We start from the raw sequence: 16,611 nt of genomic DNA, 5'->3' as shown, positions 1-16,611 counted from the left end.
TGATCGGCTCAAGGCTATAGTAGAAGGCACTTGCCTAGGGTGCCACACATGGTGATCTCATATCAAGATAAACAGCACATAACCTTGAGGGTGGGGCCCAGTTAGAATTTTCTTCAAGTCAAGTAGCCCATCCTGCTCAAAAGGTCCCTGAATAAGATTTAAGGACATTGAACAAAACACCCATGTTTCCAGAGGTGAATTATTCAAACCCCAAAGAGTTCCTCTCAACACATGGCTATGATGCTCCCCCACTACTTCTGCTCATGATCAGATATGCACATATCGTCAGCCACTAAGGGGCATGCTCAACTGGTTATGGTCAAACAACTGACAAGCAAATCTGTAATATTGAGCAGAATATTTGCTGTAGCCCATCTTTTATACCAGAACAAAACCTGTACATTATAACACTTCTAATCAGTTAAGATCAGAAGTCATGTGAGCCACTGCATAGTGAGCTGGCAGAATTGTTTGGCATACTGAACAAAATGTTTAGCAGCATTTCTTCTGGCTTTACATTCTGAGTTCAAATTCCACCTCAGTTGACTATGCCTTACATCTTTTCAGGGTAGATAAAATTAGTGCCAGTCAAGAACTGGGGTCAGTGTAATCAACTAGTTTGCTGTACCAAAATTTCAAGCCTTATAGTAAAAAGTATTATCATCATTAGCCAGGTGGAGGTTGTTAGAGAATTAGAAAAATGCCATATGGTATTTAAATACATGTCTATGTTGTGAGTTCATTTCCTTCCAGCCTATAAAATAAATGTCAATTGAATATTGGGACTCATGTAATCATCTGACTCCTTCCCATAAATTTCTGGCTTTTGTACCTATATGAGAAATCATCATCATTATTATCATTATTATTATATAAGGCATCAAACTGGAAATTATTAGCATGCTGGGTAAAATGCTTAGCGGCATTTCTGCATAGATGAACTTTGCCTTTCGTCCTTTCAGGTTGATAAAATAAGTACCAGTTGAGCACTGGGGTTGATGTAATTGACTTGCCCCCTCCCCAAAAATTGCTGGCCTCATGCCAAAATTTCAAGCCATTATTATTATTATTATAACAGCAGTGAATTAGCAGAATCCTTAGAGCATCAACGAAAAACTGCCTTTGAGGTATTTCTTCCAGCTTTTTACATTCCAGTTTCCAATACCACAACTTTGCCTGTATCCTTTCTTTCCGAGAATCTGTGGATTTCAACTCAGCAGGGTTGATAGGTTCTGACAAAATATCTTGCAATATTTAGCTATGTCTGAGTTCAAATCAGGCCAAGGTTGATGGTAACAGTTAAGTCCAGCCCTTCCTTTCAAAATTGCTGGACATCTACCTAAATTAGAAACCATTACTACTATTACTACTAGTAGTGCCAGACCTTCATGCCTAGCTCAAATGTGCCCTACATTTTATGTTGGTTAACATGACACATCCAATAGATCCTGTTTTCACCATTGTGTTGTTTGCTTTTAATGTAATTACCATGAAAACTTCTAAAATAAACAAGCTAGGCGGCAAAAGCAATACAACTTGCTCAAACTATTGCAGTTTACTCTACGTCACAACAAGGAATACCTTTTTTTTTCCCCTTTATATTGGTGGAGGCATGACTGTGTAGTTAAGAAGCTCACTTTGGAACCATGTGGTTTTAGACCAGTGTCTTCTACTGTAGCCCTAAGCCTACAAAATGCCTTGTGAGTGTATTTGATAGAGAAAAATCGTGGAAAAACCCATTGTGTGCGTGTGTGTGTGGTATGTCTATTGAAAGCTCTGTTTACAAACAATGTTTCAAACATAAAATGTCTTGGGTGATAAACAGTGTCTCAAAATAATCAACATACAAGTCAGTGCTCGATTTTCACCATGCCTCCTCATGAATTTTCTATGGGAAAAATAGTTTTGGTTTACAAACATTTCAGGGGACAAATTGTGTGTGGGTGGGTAGGTATGGTATGTAATTTTTGTCACTTTGTTATGCTACTCTCACTCCAGCTCGTCTACCTACTCATTCACCTTTTCTGTTTATCCTATTTTGTCTTTCATGTTCACCTTGTACCTTGACTTCACATATCTCTCCCCCACCTCCCATCCCCAGATGGGCAAGGTTTGTATTCATTTCTTCAGCAAGATACCTGCTCTTGTCCCACTGTCTCTGAGACATAATTTACCTTGGAAAATCCACTACTGAATGTATTAGTCACTATCAGCGTCGCCTTACTGGCACTTGTGCCCGTGGCATGTGTAAGGACTTTCGAGTGAGATCGTTGCCAGTGCCCCTGGACTGGCTCTTGTGCGGGTGGCACATAAAATACACCATTTTGAGCGTTGTCGTTGCCAGTACCGCCTGACTGGCCTTTGTGCCAGTGGCACGTAAAAGCACCTACTACACTCTTGGAGTGGTTGGCGTTAGGAAGGGCATCCAGCTGTAGAAACTCTGCCAAATCAGATTGGAGCCTGGTGTAGCCATCTGGTTTCACCAGTCCGCAGTCAAATCGTCCAACCCATGCTAGCATGGAAAGTGGACGTTAAACGATGATGATGATGATGAATATCATATCACTGTTTAAGGCAATGAGCTGGCAAAATTGTTAAAATACTGGGCAAAATAGTTAGCAGTATTTCATCCGTCTTCACATTTTCAGTTTAAATTTTGCTATGATCAACTTTGCTTTTCATCCTTTCACAGCCGATAGAATAAGTACTAAAATTGTTGGCCTTGTCCCAAAATTTGAAATCAATATTATACTGCTGTTTAATTTCATCCTTCTAGTTAGTTAACTTAGCTTGTTATCTTTCTAAGGTCATCAAAATAAGTAGAATATAGAAGTAGATTCCCTAGAATGGTGGTTCTTGAACAGTGCAGTGGTACATCAAAAAGCTATCTAGGTGTACTCTGGAATTTTAGAAATAAATAATAAAAAATTAAATTAAAAATGGTTTAGAAATTCCAGTCTAATGCTTGAGTGTCTTGAAAACCACATTATTGTTAATTTTGCTGTCATATAATTTATATAGCATTATAAGCAATAGTTTTCAACATTTCTTCATAAAATTTAAACTTTAATAACAGTTTGTTTCTTTAACTTTCCATGTAAAGTGTGCTAGTAATTTTTTTGTCTCAATAATTTGATCTCCTGTGTGCCACTACAAAGTCAAAAAGATTGAGAACCACAGTGTTAATCACCAGACTGAAAAACTGCTTGTTCCTAAGGCTGTCTTGAAAGCTTTATCTCAGAAAAAATATTTTTTTAACATTTTACAAAGTATCAAATGAGAATAATTAATTTCAGTGTGTGTGTGTGTGTGATATACACTTGCATGTGTGAGGTGTGCATATATGTATATGTGATATTTGTACACACTCACAGCCTTGTTTACATTTAGACAAATTCTATCATTGACACATAGAATATAATATGTAGTGTGTGTGCTTATGATAAACTTGTATGGTTACTGGCTATTTCTGCCCTGCAGTAGTTACTTGCTTGTTTATCAATCAGTTACTTGGAAACTAATAAAAAGAAGAGAAAATAATTCACAAAATCAACAAAACTAAAGAAAAATATGTTGGTATAGTTAAGAAGTAAATATCTCTTTCTGTGTAACTGTTCTTGTTGTTTAGCCCCAGGTCATTACTTAACAAGCAAAGTTATGATCAAAGGCATTCAAACCATGGTAATTCTGTTATTTTCAAGAATAATGTACTTTGGTATGTACTATCCTTGATTGTGTTCTTTGAAGGAGATTTTGCTCCTATTTATTACCTCCCATAATTCTATTAACTGGAATTTTTTTATGAAACTTTGATTTCTAGCATAAAACAGCCTTAGAAACACACTGGAATGGTCAAAATAACATTTTAAATAGAAATAAGCGAGATATTGGGTGAAAAATTAGCAAACCTCATTTGAATATCGGAGAAATATACCTAGTAGATATAGCAAAAAGGTTAGATATGTGTAAATATTGACGGATAATTACGAAATTTGTAATTTTTAAGTGATCTCATATGAGATCACTGGTAGGTAACGGGTTAATAGCAGGTCTAGCAATTATGTAGAGGTTCTGTCTTGATGGCTTCTGCATGACACTTTAAAATCAGTGGCACATAAACTTATCTTTATTGACTCTGGGAGAGGAGGGGAAACTTTGAAGTTGTACTCTTCATACTTTTCTCAAGATAGAAGCAGCAGAGGTATTAGCATTGTAATTTTAAGTGATAATAACTTCACATACTTGAAATCAAAACTGGCTTCTAAACTGTTTTCGGTATGATCTTGAGGCATGGGATATTTTTGGTGGAGAGGCTTGAAGTATGAAACCCAAGTGTTTATGCCTATCCAAAGAGTATTAACTAATGTAATTGAAATGAAATGACCTTAACTACTCCTAAAATGACCAACAATCAAAACCAGATTGTGAGGACCTCTGAAATCAAAAATGTGTATCTATCTGTTAGAAGGAAACGTCTGTGTGTAGTAACTCAACCTACTGAAGGTAACAGCCAAATCTTCTTTAAATCACACTCATCTTGGGAAAGACAGCCTTAACTAGCCATAAAAAGACAGGCTCAACTTGGCCACAATGCTTTTGATCATGGGTTTGCTCAATCAGAGTTGACCTGCAGCTAGCACCTGGCAAATGAATGCTTTGATAAAAAGTAATGGATCTTCTTGATCTAGGCTGATGACCAAAGTTCAAAGACTTGGGCCCACTGAATGCTTGCTTCTGACCTCATGCCAAATGCAAACACTGTCATCATAGCTATATCTAAGTTTGTTGTAGGTTAATATTATCAGTAGCATCTAAATGGCAAACAGTGGTATAATGAACTTATATAAATTTTAGTAAACAAAACTTAACGATTCTGAATAAGTAGGGGAGATAATTTGAATAAATTAATATTTCTTAATGAATGGTTAATGATTTTTGTTTTGAAGTCTAGTTTGTCCCTTGCCTTTTAAATGAAATTCAGATAGTCATTTTTTTTCCAGCATGATAATTCATTAAGAAATATTTTTTATTCTTTTTGAAATTATCTCCCTAACATTCAGAGTTGGTCACAATCACCACTAGGCTTTTATTTACTTCCTCTGTCTGCAAAGGCACTTTTTAAAAATTAGAAATTTATCATGTACAACATTCAGTACACTCCCCTTCAAAATTCATGTCACTGACCCATTTTGAGTTATTTTCTCTTAATTTGTTTTCTACATGTGTATGTCTGTGTGTGTGTGTGTGTGCGCACATGCGCCAAATATTTCCTTATTCTAAACACCATCTTAACAGATAATTTTACCACATTCTTCATTATTTTCTAAATCAATTGAAACAAAAACAATGTATTTTAACAGAAATATGGTAACAAAAGGATTAAAAATTTATATCTATTCATTACCTTGAAAAAAATTGCTTAATCAGTTCGTGTGTTAAATTGTTTGTTTGTTTTTGTAACTCAGCCACATATAATTCAGAGGGATATTTTTTTTTTTGTCTTTTGCTTTTAGGTGCATCGTTGGCGATGTGGTGCCAGTATTTGGTGGTCTTCTGTCATAGCAATCATTGTCTCACTAGCTTATATTGTTATAACATACTTTCTTCAGCTGTCAGGTAATTTTCTTTTTTTTTTTTTTCTGTGGGTTTACACAATTATTGGTACAATGGCTGAACTGTTGTGGTCATGTGTTGGGAATTTGTATTTGGAGTGGGGTGGGTAGGATTGAAATAATGAAAACTACATTAGCAAATGCTATATCGAAAGATAGAAACTCCAAATTCCAAAATATTCTCGGGAAAATTAATAAAAAACACTTTCAAAAGATTCTTATTTACAGTTTTAAAAAGGTGTTTATTGAAGAAACATTAAAACATATTTATGTTAGAAACAAATAAATGTATTACAATGATACAATTCCAAAGACAATTGAAAATGTAAATAGCTTCATCATAGACTATTTCCATTCTTCAAATGCTCCTATTATTGAATATTAGTGAATGATCAAGAGATCAATTTTGTAAAATAGAAATGTCTTATGCACTTGCTTATCTCCCTTCATAGTGTTCAGCTTATGATTGGTTCGTTCCACAAAAGCATTTGTTTTAATTTTAGCTGTTATAGTTTATTCCCAACTGAATTGTTAGTTATAAGTAAATTATTAATGAGGCTATAGAAATTGAATCCAATAATGATAAATATGCTGAAACATGTTTACAGCATGAAAGTTTTGACATTCTTGGGTTGTGTATATTAAAGTATATTTGGTATATAAATTTGTTTATATTGAAAGAACAATAGTATATTTTGTAATTAAACTATTTGTTTTCAATTGCGTTTAGTACCATATTCCAGTAATACACTTTTTCTCAAATAAGCTCATTTATCTAACTTCATGTCCACATATTGTTAAGTTGTGGTGGACTCTTAGTTGAGTACCAGGATGTACTCTTTTACTTGTTTCAGTTATTTGACTGTGGCCATGCTGGAGCACCGCCTTTAGTTGAGCAAATCAACCCCAGAACTTATTCTTTGTGAGCCTAGTACTTATTCTATCGGTCTCTTTTGCTGAACCGCTAAGTTACAGGGGTGTAAACACACCAGTATCAGTTGTCAAGTGATGTTGGGGGGACAAACACAGACACACAAACATATACACACACCGTCTACCAAATCCACTCACAAGGCTTTGGTCGGCCTGAGGCTATAGTAGAAGACACTTACCCAAGGTGCCACGCAGTGGGACTGAACCCAGAACCATGTGGCTGGTAAACAAGCTAGCTACTTACTACACAGCCACTCCTACACACATATATATATATAGTTCAAATTTATAGAAAAACAAAGACAAGTGTAAGAACAACAAGCAAGTGTATTAGTTTGATGCTTGGGAAAAATGGAGAAGTCTTTTATGTTTCAAGCCTACATTCTTCAACAGAAAGGAATAAGAGTAAATAACTAGAGAGAGAATGAAATAAAATGTGCTGAGTTCAGAGGTCTAACACACACACACACACACACACACACACGTAAAAAAAGTCATTTAATGTCTGCTTTTCTCTGCTTGCATTAGTCAGACAAGAGTGCATTAGGGCATAGCTTTCCATGGCCAAATACCTTTCCTGATGCCAATCTCCATCTGTTTCCAAGTAAGGTAACAAGATCCTCGTCTGTTAAACAACAAACAGGCCAGATATATGGTTACACAAAGAACTGGAAACAAATGACACCTTATGAATTAACCTTTTGTTTACAAAGATCCCTTTTGCAGTGAACTGCCAGCAAACAACACCATTGTTTATAACCAGTGAATACACCTGAAGACAAGGGGAAATATAAACTGACTCATACATGGTAGGCATCTGTCTACAAAATTCACTTACAAGGCTTCAGTCACCTAAGAACTACGGCAGAAACCTTTTACCCAAGGTGCCAAACAGTAGGATGGAACCCAAAACTACATGGTTGGGAAGTAGAACTGCTTAACCACTTAGTCATGCTGGCACCTGTGTGTGTGTGTGTTCATGAATTTGCAAGCGTATATAAAATTTGCTTGCTTCTACAACAAATGCAGTGTGTGTGATGTACACTCATATATTGTCTTTCTTGATGACATACCTACTTCATGAGTCACTCATCATTTATTTTGTCCCATATCTAAACAAAAGGAAGTTATTAATATACTTATGTCATGACCTTATGAAAGTCTGTTTTCATGGGTGTTTAGTTAAAATGTCAAGATTTGATATGTCACACTTCTATACCTGCTTTCTACCCAGATAAAATGTGGGTTAATAGTCACTCAGGGTCATCAGAATTTTCTCTTTTCTAGTTTTGGCTGAGTCTTTCTTTCTTTTCTCTGACAGTTTTTATGCAGTTTTATATTCTGTCAATTTCATTTCCTTTGTGTTTGTATTATTTGTGTTGGTGTAATCTATGTGGGCATATTTAAGGTGATATCTTACGAACTCCTGTCACATTCTGTGAAAAATACCAATGAAATATATGGAAGAAAGTTAGGTCTGCCTTTATTGAGCAAACCTTTGATCAACATTCTAACTATGGCCATCCCGCCCACTGCCCTTTATAAAGTCATATGTAGTTGCATAAATTTATTCCAGAATATTACTGGTGCTTATACTGTAAACCTTACAGGTGTAGCAAACTCAATAGAGGCAGAGAGAGAACGTAAGATCGTTTGCCCGAACATGAGAAATTATTGATTTCTCATTGGTTAAAAATTACTGCCCATATACGAATTATGAACTTCGTTGAAGAAATCTTTCACGGGGTTACGGTTCTATGATTCGTGTATGAGTAGTTATAAAAACCCTGATTTTCGGCCAAATCTCCAGTGTTCGTTGGGTTTTACTCAAGTCCGCGACACTCACCCTTTTGAGTATAGGCAAATATATATGTCATGTTCAATACTCAAATCCGACAATATTGAATTGTCGTGAAACCTTATTAGTTAGAATGAGAAACTAGTTAATGATAAATTTAAGTCGTAAATTCTCTACGATGAAATGCTTTGTTTCTAAATATCTATAATGTAAAAAATATGTATATAATAAATTAATGTAGAAACTTAATTCCTTTTACTTCTCGTTTCTTTCAACTTGTTGAATTTATTTCTGTATATTAATGAAACTGTATTTTTTTTATGTGTAACGGTCAAAAGAATATAATCTATATCTTCAACATACATGCACGTAATAAACGCTCATCCAGCGTCTTATCATGTATACATCATAACATTTACGCAGCCTAAACTAAACTAAACTAAACTAAACTAAGAGTTATGCTTAGTGATAAATACTTATAATTAAGTTATAAGTAACGAAATTATCATTATAGCTTTTAATTAATAAACAATAAAATTCGTTATAACTTACGAATGAAAACATTATAAATAAAGATATAGTATATCTCACATTTCAACGACCTGTTGTCGTGATAAACAACCAACATAAAAAAACTGGTGTCCGACCTTTTTATAACACATAGAACAGGTACAGATGAGAAGGCCAAATCTGACAGGATTTCGACTTAGAGTTTCTCACAACTTTTTATCTTGATTGTCACAGGGCTTTAAGTTGATGTAAAGACTTTTAATAAAGGTTAAATTTAGGCGTAAAAATGTAGCATTATAAAGAATTATAAGAATATTGTCAATCTGTTATTAGGGATTTTTGAAAATGCATAGGACCTGAACTAGGGTTAACTTTCTGTCTTTAATGCTCACTGCATTAAACACCAAAAATAACTACTGTATCTTCTATTTCCTAATCTATTTTGCAATCTGCAGTGATAAGAGAGAAACCCCTCCTTAAATAACTCACTTGTCTTAGGCAAATAACTTTCCCAGATCTAACAAGTTAATAACTCATAATCTTGCATATAAATATGTGAATAGAAATGGGTAGAATTAACCATGTTTTCTTCAGTTCTATTAGTTTCCAGTAAATCTGTATCAGTTAAACAGGGTTACCAACAAAGTCATTGTTTACACCTATGTTGGTGTTTATTACTGATTCAGATACAATGTCTCATGGACAATTATTTAATTTGTCTTTTTCTTTTGTTTTTTTCTCTTTTCTTTTTCTTTATTTTTATGAAAGAAAGAATTGGCTTGAGGAAGCTGCTATTACTATTATTTTTATGTGTTGTTTGTCCTGAAGATAAAACATCTATGTTCTTGTCAAAACTGATTATTCTAAAATTATTTCCCATGATATCTTGTTATTTTTAGATTACTTTGGAGCCTATTTCACTCTAAGAGCCCTCTGTTTTACTATACTTGCTGTCTCTCTGCATGCCATATTGGCTGTCTATAATTCACATCACTATACAGGTAAGTTCCATACCAACAAACCCTTGTTATTTCATCACTTCTAATACCTGCATGCATGAATTTGAACTTCCTTTTCACTAGAAGGGTCATCCATGTATGCCAAGCCTAAGTCATGCTATGACATCTGTGAGGTATAATTCCCCATCAGTATTAAGCAGTTATTTAGCCAGTCTCAGAAATTTCTTGACTATCATCATCATCATTCACCTTTTAACATCAGTTTTTCCATGCAAGGAAGGTTTGGATGGTTTGACAGATGTCAAATCAGTATTGTGCCAAGCTTTGTTGTCAGCTTTGGCATGATTTCTCTGGCTGGATGTTCTTCTTAATGCCAACCACTTTACAGAGTGTACTACATGTCTTCTGTGTGGAACCAGCTCCAGCAAAATCACCAAGTAACTTGCAAAACAAAGACCTCAACTGAGAAGGGGATTGGTATTGAGGGAGGTGGCTTTGTGTCAGGGGATGAGAGGTTAAGCTATGATAGAGGGAGAGAAACAAGTGTCTTGCTGTAAAGGAGCTACATGGTTACCCCATTTGGAAAGAGAGAGTATGGTAATAAAGATGTACTAGGCCATACCCTCAAGGTACAAATAGGTGAATGTAAGGTGGGTGGTACAGAGGATTGGACAGGGTGGGTGACCAACTTCTCAGAAACATCTTCAATATGGCACACATAGTTTCATGAAAATTTGGGGTTTGTTTCAACCTACATTTAAATTGCTGATTTGGTATAAGTCTTAAGTGTTTTGATATTTTAGAGAATTACTCCCATATTAGTCAACAACAATTTTGACCAAATTTAGTAGCCTAATCAGTAAACACTCTACTGTTAGTTGATCGGGTTTTAGTTCACCTATGGTCTTTGTGTAGTAATCAAAATTTTCACATAGTATGTATGTGCTTGTAATGTGAATGTTTATATCTACACAAAGATGAGTAGAATAAAAAAGTTTTGAAATATTACAGTATTAGTATAGCCCTCTTAGGCTGTACCTGGCTTTAATAGCTGCTTTCATCTATGAAGTATTTTTCAAGTAATCAAGTAAGTCACCTGGCCTATGATATAAATTTTGAAAAACTTGAATAAATTCTTTGAAATTAGTAGTACAATAAAACTTGAAATGCTGACTGAAACAGATTATTGGTAATGTACTTTTAATCTACCTCTGTTTTTAAGTTTTTGGGAAAATTCAACATTAACTCTTTTATGACTATATTTTTAATGAAATACACTGCTTATATGGTTCAATTGATTTTGAAAGTAATCAAAATTTCGGATGGATTTAATAAAATAACTTTGTCATTAACAAGTGCATTAAGTTGCTATTTGGAACATAACTAAAAGTTCTTGCATAAAATTATGATGTAAAGTTTTAATTTAAATACGAGTGCATTAAAATGGGCCATTTTGTATCTTAAAACAAGTGATCTTCTCAGGTGGGTTGTATCCAAACGACTAAAGTAATACCACTGATATGTTCAAACACAAATTAATGGATTCAAAATTCAGTTTCCAGTGAAAACTTAGTCCATTAATATTCCTTTCTACTCTAGGCACAAGGCCTGAAATTTTGTGGGAGAGTGGGGCAATCAATTAGATGAGCTCAGTATGCAACTGGTACTTAATTTATCAACCCTGAAAGGATGAAAGGCAAAGTTGACCTCAGCAGAATTTGAACTTGGAATGTAAAGGCAAACAAAATACCTCTAAGCATTTTGCCTGGTGTGCTAACATTTCTGCCAGCTCGTCACCTTACTTAGTCTGTTAATATTGTCATATCATTATTTCCACTTGGCAAATCATTTTAGATATTTAATAAACACTGAATCAGTAAATTCATTAACACAGTTGTATTAGATATATTATTTTTGATTGTTTAATCAGGGGAGATTGCTTGGAAAGAAATTCCTCTCCAGACTAGAGACTTGTAGGTAATTTTTGAATATTTGTTCAAATTTTGAGAGTTGCCCTTTTTTTTAAATACATTTTTTAGACTATTTTCCTAATATAAGGTTTTACTGATACCCTTCAACTTGTCTTTGGGTTGAAATTAGAATCATTATTTTACCATCAGAGTTTGGTGTTATAACCACTAATGTATTGGTTTGTCTCAGAATAACAGTGTTGTCATTTTTAGGTCTCTAAGGACCTGTCATCTAGTTTAACACCACCATTCAGATCATGAGTGTGCTGTGAGTTGAGTCCATGCCATTGCAAAATTTTGGGTCAGATATCTTTGAGAATAACAACTGCTCCTCCTCTAAGTCTTTTTTTTTTTCCACCTTTTTTAAATAGTCCAATGATTACAACAGTAGACCCAGAGCTAACTCCACAATATCACCTTAAGACAATTGAAGAGAAGGGGAAAATTTACAGTTAATATCACTATAAACTTACAGAAGAACTAGAGATCCTTTCTTAATAAATTATCTGTAGCAGATAAACCTTTTTATCCCATGACTTCTTCCTGTGTTGAACTTCATGTTCAATGTTTCAATGTCATTTATATTGTTTATATTCTGTTTCATTTAAACAGTGGTTCCTCAAATATCAACAACCAGGCTTAATAATGTCTTGGAGTTCTTCCGCATCCAATATATTCTCCAGGGATTTATCTATACCATTTCCAGTATGCTCATCACAGTATTTGCTTCATGGATAATGAAGGACTCTTTCTCCACACTGGCTGTTCCCTGTGCAGAAGATAGGTAAAGTGAAATAAATATATATATATACATACATACACACACACACACCGTCATTTTAACAAACACTTTTTCATGCTCAAATTTGTTGCGGCAGGTTTTCTATGACTAGATGCCCTTCCCATTACCAGGTAAGATATTTCCAATGACCAGACATGTTTTTATAGAAATTGGAAACAAAGGACACCACAGTGGCAGTCATTTTCAACTATCACCCAATGTCCAGGCAAGGAGACACTAACTCACACATAGATATATATATATTGAAATACACACACATATACTCACACAACAGGCTTCTTTCAGTTTCCATTTACCAGAGCTACTCTAGTAGAAGACACTCCTCCAAGATGCCATGCAGTGGGATTGAACCTGAAACCATGTGATTGGGTAACAAACTTCTTAACCACATGACCAATAGTCAGTTGATGATTCACTTCCACTTAGTTGTTATTCAGTATCATGCCACATGCTTTCATTCAAGTCACTTTGAAATTGGCCAGATGAGATCACATGGTATGAAAGTCTATCTAACAATAAGTGTTGGTCATCAATTAATTCCTAATAAAAATGTTCTACATCCTGTATTGAGTACTCTTTCATTTGGGAACAAAAACATACATATATCTAATACACACACACAAACACATATTTATGAAATTGAAGTTTCACTCATTGCTACTCTGAGCAATGGAGTGAAGCTTTGAAGAATATGTAATCCTTATTGTCTGAAGACAATATTTTTCGGTGCTGTATCATAGATTAGCACATGATATTGATAACCAACTGAATAGGGATCATTCTGAATCAACATCTTAGATTTAAGTGTCTAATCCATCTGTTTTTTAACCTGTATGTTCCAATGTCCTAGAGTGGCAATCACAATTCCAGGAGTGCTACAAGATTGTCAGCTTTATAATACTAAACCATATTCAGCATGAAACATTATTGAAATAAAAAGCAAACTTTTACAACAGAATATCCTTCTAATTGCTAATCACTCAACTCTATAATTAGAACTATAGTTACTGTTCCTATTTAAATCACAGTTGTTGTTTATTTAGCTCTAGGTCAACTTTGATTGAAATGACCTATGACCAAAGATGTGCCTTTATCATCTTTTGGTAGGTTACACATTGCCAATTGACACTAACTATAGAGTAGCTGCACCAAGCAATGTTCCCTCTGAGCTGTGTGTGTGTGTATGCATGCACATTTACATTTTGTAACCAACAGACAATGAAACTAATGATGCACAAGAGGTTAGTTGCTAAAATATAGTATCTAATAACTATGCTGTTATTCATTCAATGTGCATGTACTTTTGTCAATAATTATGCTTATTAAATACATTCTGTGAACACATATCTTTGTCATAGAAAATTAGAGGGAATGTTGGTACCAAGGTTTCAACTGGTGTTATTATTCATATATATATATATATATATATATATACATATATATATATATCTGTGGTCAAAGCTGTAGATCAGGGATTGAACTTCACAGTTGTTTCAGAATTAGCTCTTCATCCTCCTAACCTTTAAAGACAGTGAATTTTCATTTAGTTAGGGAGGGTGATAGAGTTGGATTGTTTTGGCAGGGTTCTTTATACTGACAGATTAACATCATTATTATATTTTCTCACATTAAATTTCTTTATTTAATAAATTCTAGAATTGAAAAGTATAATCTTTATGATACTAACTCTCTTCATTTCTTTTTGCTACAGTCATTTCCTAGTTTGTCACTGAAGACTTCATATCATCTTTGTAAAATGATTAAAGAGGGGATACTGAGAAGGATTTGAAATTAACAATGCAAATTAGCAAAGCATTTATGAAGTCTTTATTGACACTACTGCTGTTTACAGTTGTGAACTGTACGTCTTCATGATACCTATTTAGTTATTGAGAGATTAAGAGTTTAGTGCCTTGCTCAGTGGCTTGATGCACTATTAATTACAAGAAACAAGCTTTCACCCAGTGGACAAGATATTCTTGGTACACAAATATGATTTAGATAGCTTTGATATTTGATTTAGTTATACTTCTACCTCCACATAATGACAGATGACACAAGCCAATGAGGTAGCTTACCAATGAGAGAGCCTTTCTAGAAGCTAAATTTTCCCAAATCAACCTTCTCAACAAAAAGGAACAACACATTGGTTAATGTAATACTAGTTCTACATGTATTGCGTCCTGAGAGGGAGAGACAGGCTAACTGCAGCTGGATTACTTTTGAGCATAAATCTACTTAATCAATGCAGACCAAGTTAAACTGCAACAACAAATAACAAAATGTGTGCACATACACTCACACCATCTAAATGGAGTTTGTTATATTCTTCCAGCCCTGCCATCTACCTGAATGACAACAAACTTTTCTTACTGACTGCAGCCATTTATCATGGATTGTTGTTCCATCTAAGGTTTTATAGGAATCAGTACAACTATACACCTTTCAAAATTATACAGGTAAGTTCATTCTACTGGAGTTTCTGTTGAAAATAACTATTTAACTACATTGTTTTTTATAGTTTATATTTCATAACTGTGTCTGCATAGAATTTATTATCATCGTTAAGATCAGACTATTATACATTTATCATTTTACTATTATTATTTTTTTTTTTTTTCATAGTACTCTTTACTCTTTACTCTTTTACTTGTTTCAGTCATTTGACTGTGGCCATGCTGGAGCACCGCCTTCAGTCGAGCAAATCGACCCCAGGACTTATTCTTTGTAAGCCTAGTACTTATTCTATCGGTCTCTTTTGCCGAACCACTAAGTTACGGGGACGTAAACACACAAACATACACACACACACACACACACACACACACACATATACGACGGGCTTCTTTCAGTTTCTGTCTACCAAATCCACTCACAAGGCTTTGGTCGGCCCGAGACTATAGTAGAAGACACTTGCCCAAGGTGCCACACAGTGGGAATGAACCCAGAACTATGTGGTTGGTAAGCAAGCTACTGACCACACAGCCACTCCTGCGCCTATACATTAAAGTTTTAGTAACAGCTCACATACTGGCTTTGATTCCCAATCTGAATTATTTCAGTTATGTAAGTAATGTCCTTGAAAAGGATATGAGCATAACCCCTCTCGTTTCTTTTCTATCCAAAATCAACCATTGACAGACGCCACTGATTACGAATAAATATCTCAATTGACTTTATTTATCTCAGTTATAGGAAATAAATAAATATTGGTTTCTTTCACATATATAAGGCTTTTGTTGTATAGGAAATGGAAATGAGGATGTATAGCTTTCATACTTTCATTAAAGATTTTAATGGTGTAAGTTAAATGAAATTGTTACTATCTCCAAGTCAAAACTGGGTCATAAGTTCAACTTGCAAGAATCTTACCTTGGCTTTCCAGTACTTGACATTGATTGATAATACTCTTACTGGTGACAACTTTTACATGTACCTTTCGTTTATGAATGACCATAGCTACTCACTTGCAATGCATCCAGAAACATCTATTTGAAAACCACTTAACATCTTTTCCAGCAAGCCAAGTTCTTTCAAGTTAAAAGTCAACTAGTTCCAGTATTATTTGAATCTGCTGCTCAAATTTTCAAACAGCTGCTAGGTTTTTACCTGATATTCTACTTTCTTGGTAAGTTGATCTTATTATTACTTATCTACCTCAGACACGCAGCTACACTACCCAATTCTGCAACATTATACTAAGTGATGAAATTGTGAAAATGGTGGTACACCAGGTTAAATACATATTTTGATGCATCTATTTACCACCAAAATTTGTGTCTTTCCCATGACTATTTCCTAAAATGCGCAATTGTCATTTTTATCTTTAATCGACCTGTTATTTTATTTTTATATATATATATATATATATGTATATAGGTGCAGGATTGGTTGTGTGGTAAGTAGCTTACTTACCAACCACATGGTTCCGGGTTCATTCCCCAAAGCCTTGTGAGTGGATTTGGTAGACAGAAACTGAAAGAAGCCTGTCGTATATATGTGTATATGTTTGTGTGTCTGTGTTTGC

At 34.5% G+C, this 16,611-nt stretch overlaps 1 protein-coding gene across 4 annotated transcripts in view; it reads left to right on the top strand.

Moving 5' to 3' along the window:
- Nucleotides 1-16,611, top strand: part of LOC106870733 (nucleoporin NDC1-like) — a 56,255-nt gene that overhangs the window by 14,929 nt on the left and 24,715 nt on the right. For 2 of the 4 annotated variants that reach the window (XM_014916907.2, XM_014916908.2), the window contains 5 exons: nucleotides 5,514-5,616; nucleotides 9,753-9,854; nucleotides 12,395-12,566; nucleotides 14,920-15,043; nucleotides 16,104-16,212. In XM_014916907.2, the coding sequence (XP_014772393.1) occupies nucleotides 5,514-5,616; nucleotides 9,753-9,854; nucleotides 12,395-12,566; nucleotides 14,920-15,043; nucleotides 16,104-16,212 (610 nt within the window). Of the gene's footprint in view, nucleotides 1-1,832; nucleotides 1,957-5,513; nucleotides 5,617-9,752; nucleotides 9,855-12,394; nucleotides 12,567-14,919; nucleotides 15,044-16,103; nucleotides 16,213-16,611 lie in introns of those variants that run through there. The other 2 variants (XM_052967178.1, XM_052967179.1) reach the window with 2 other exon arrangements.

Source organism: Octopus bimaculoides, chromosome 4 (assembly GCF_001194135.2).
Source record: "Octopus bimaculoides isolate UCB-OBI-ISO-001 chromosome 4, ASM119413v2, whole genome shotgun sequence".
Taxonomy (NCBI): Eukaryota; Metazoa; Mollusca; class Cephalopoda; order Octopoda; family Octopodidae; genus Octopus; species Octopus bimaculoides.
The sequence above is the reverse complement of the archived record's forward strand: the minus strand, read 5'-3'. Positions and strand labels throughout refer to the sequence as shown.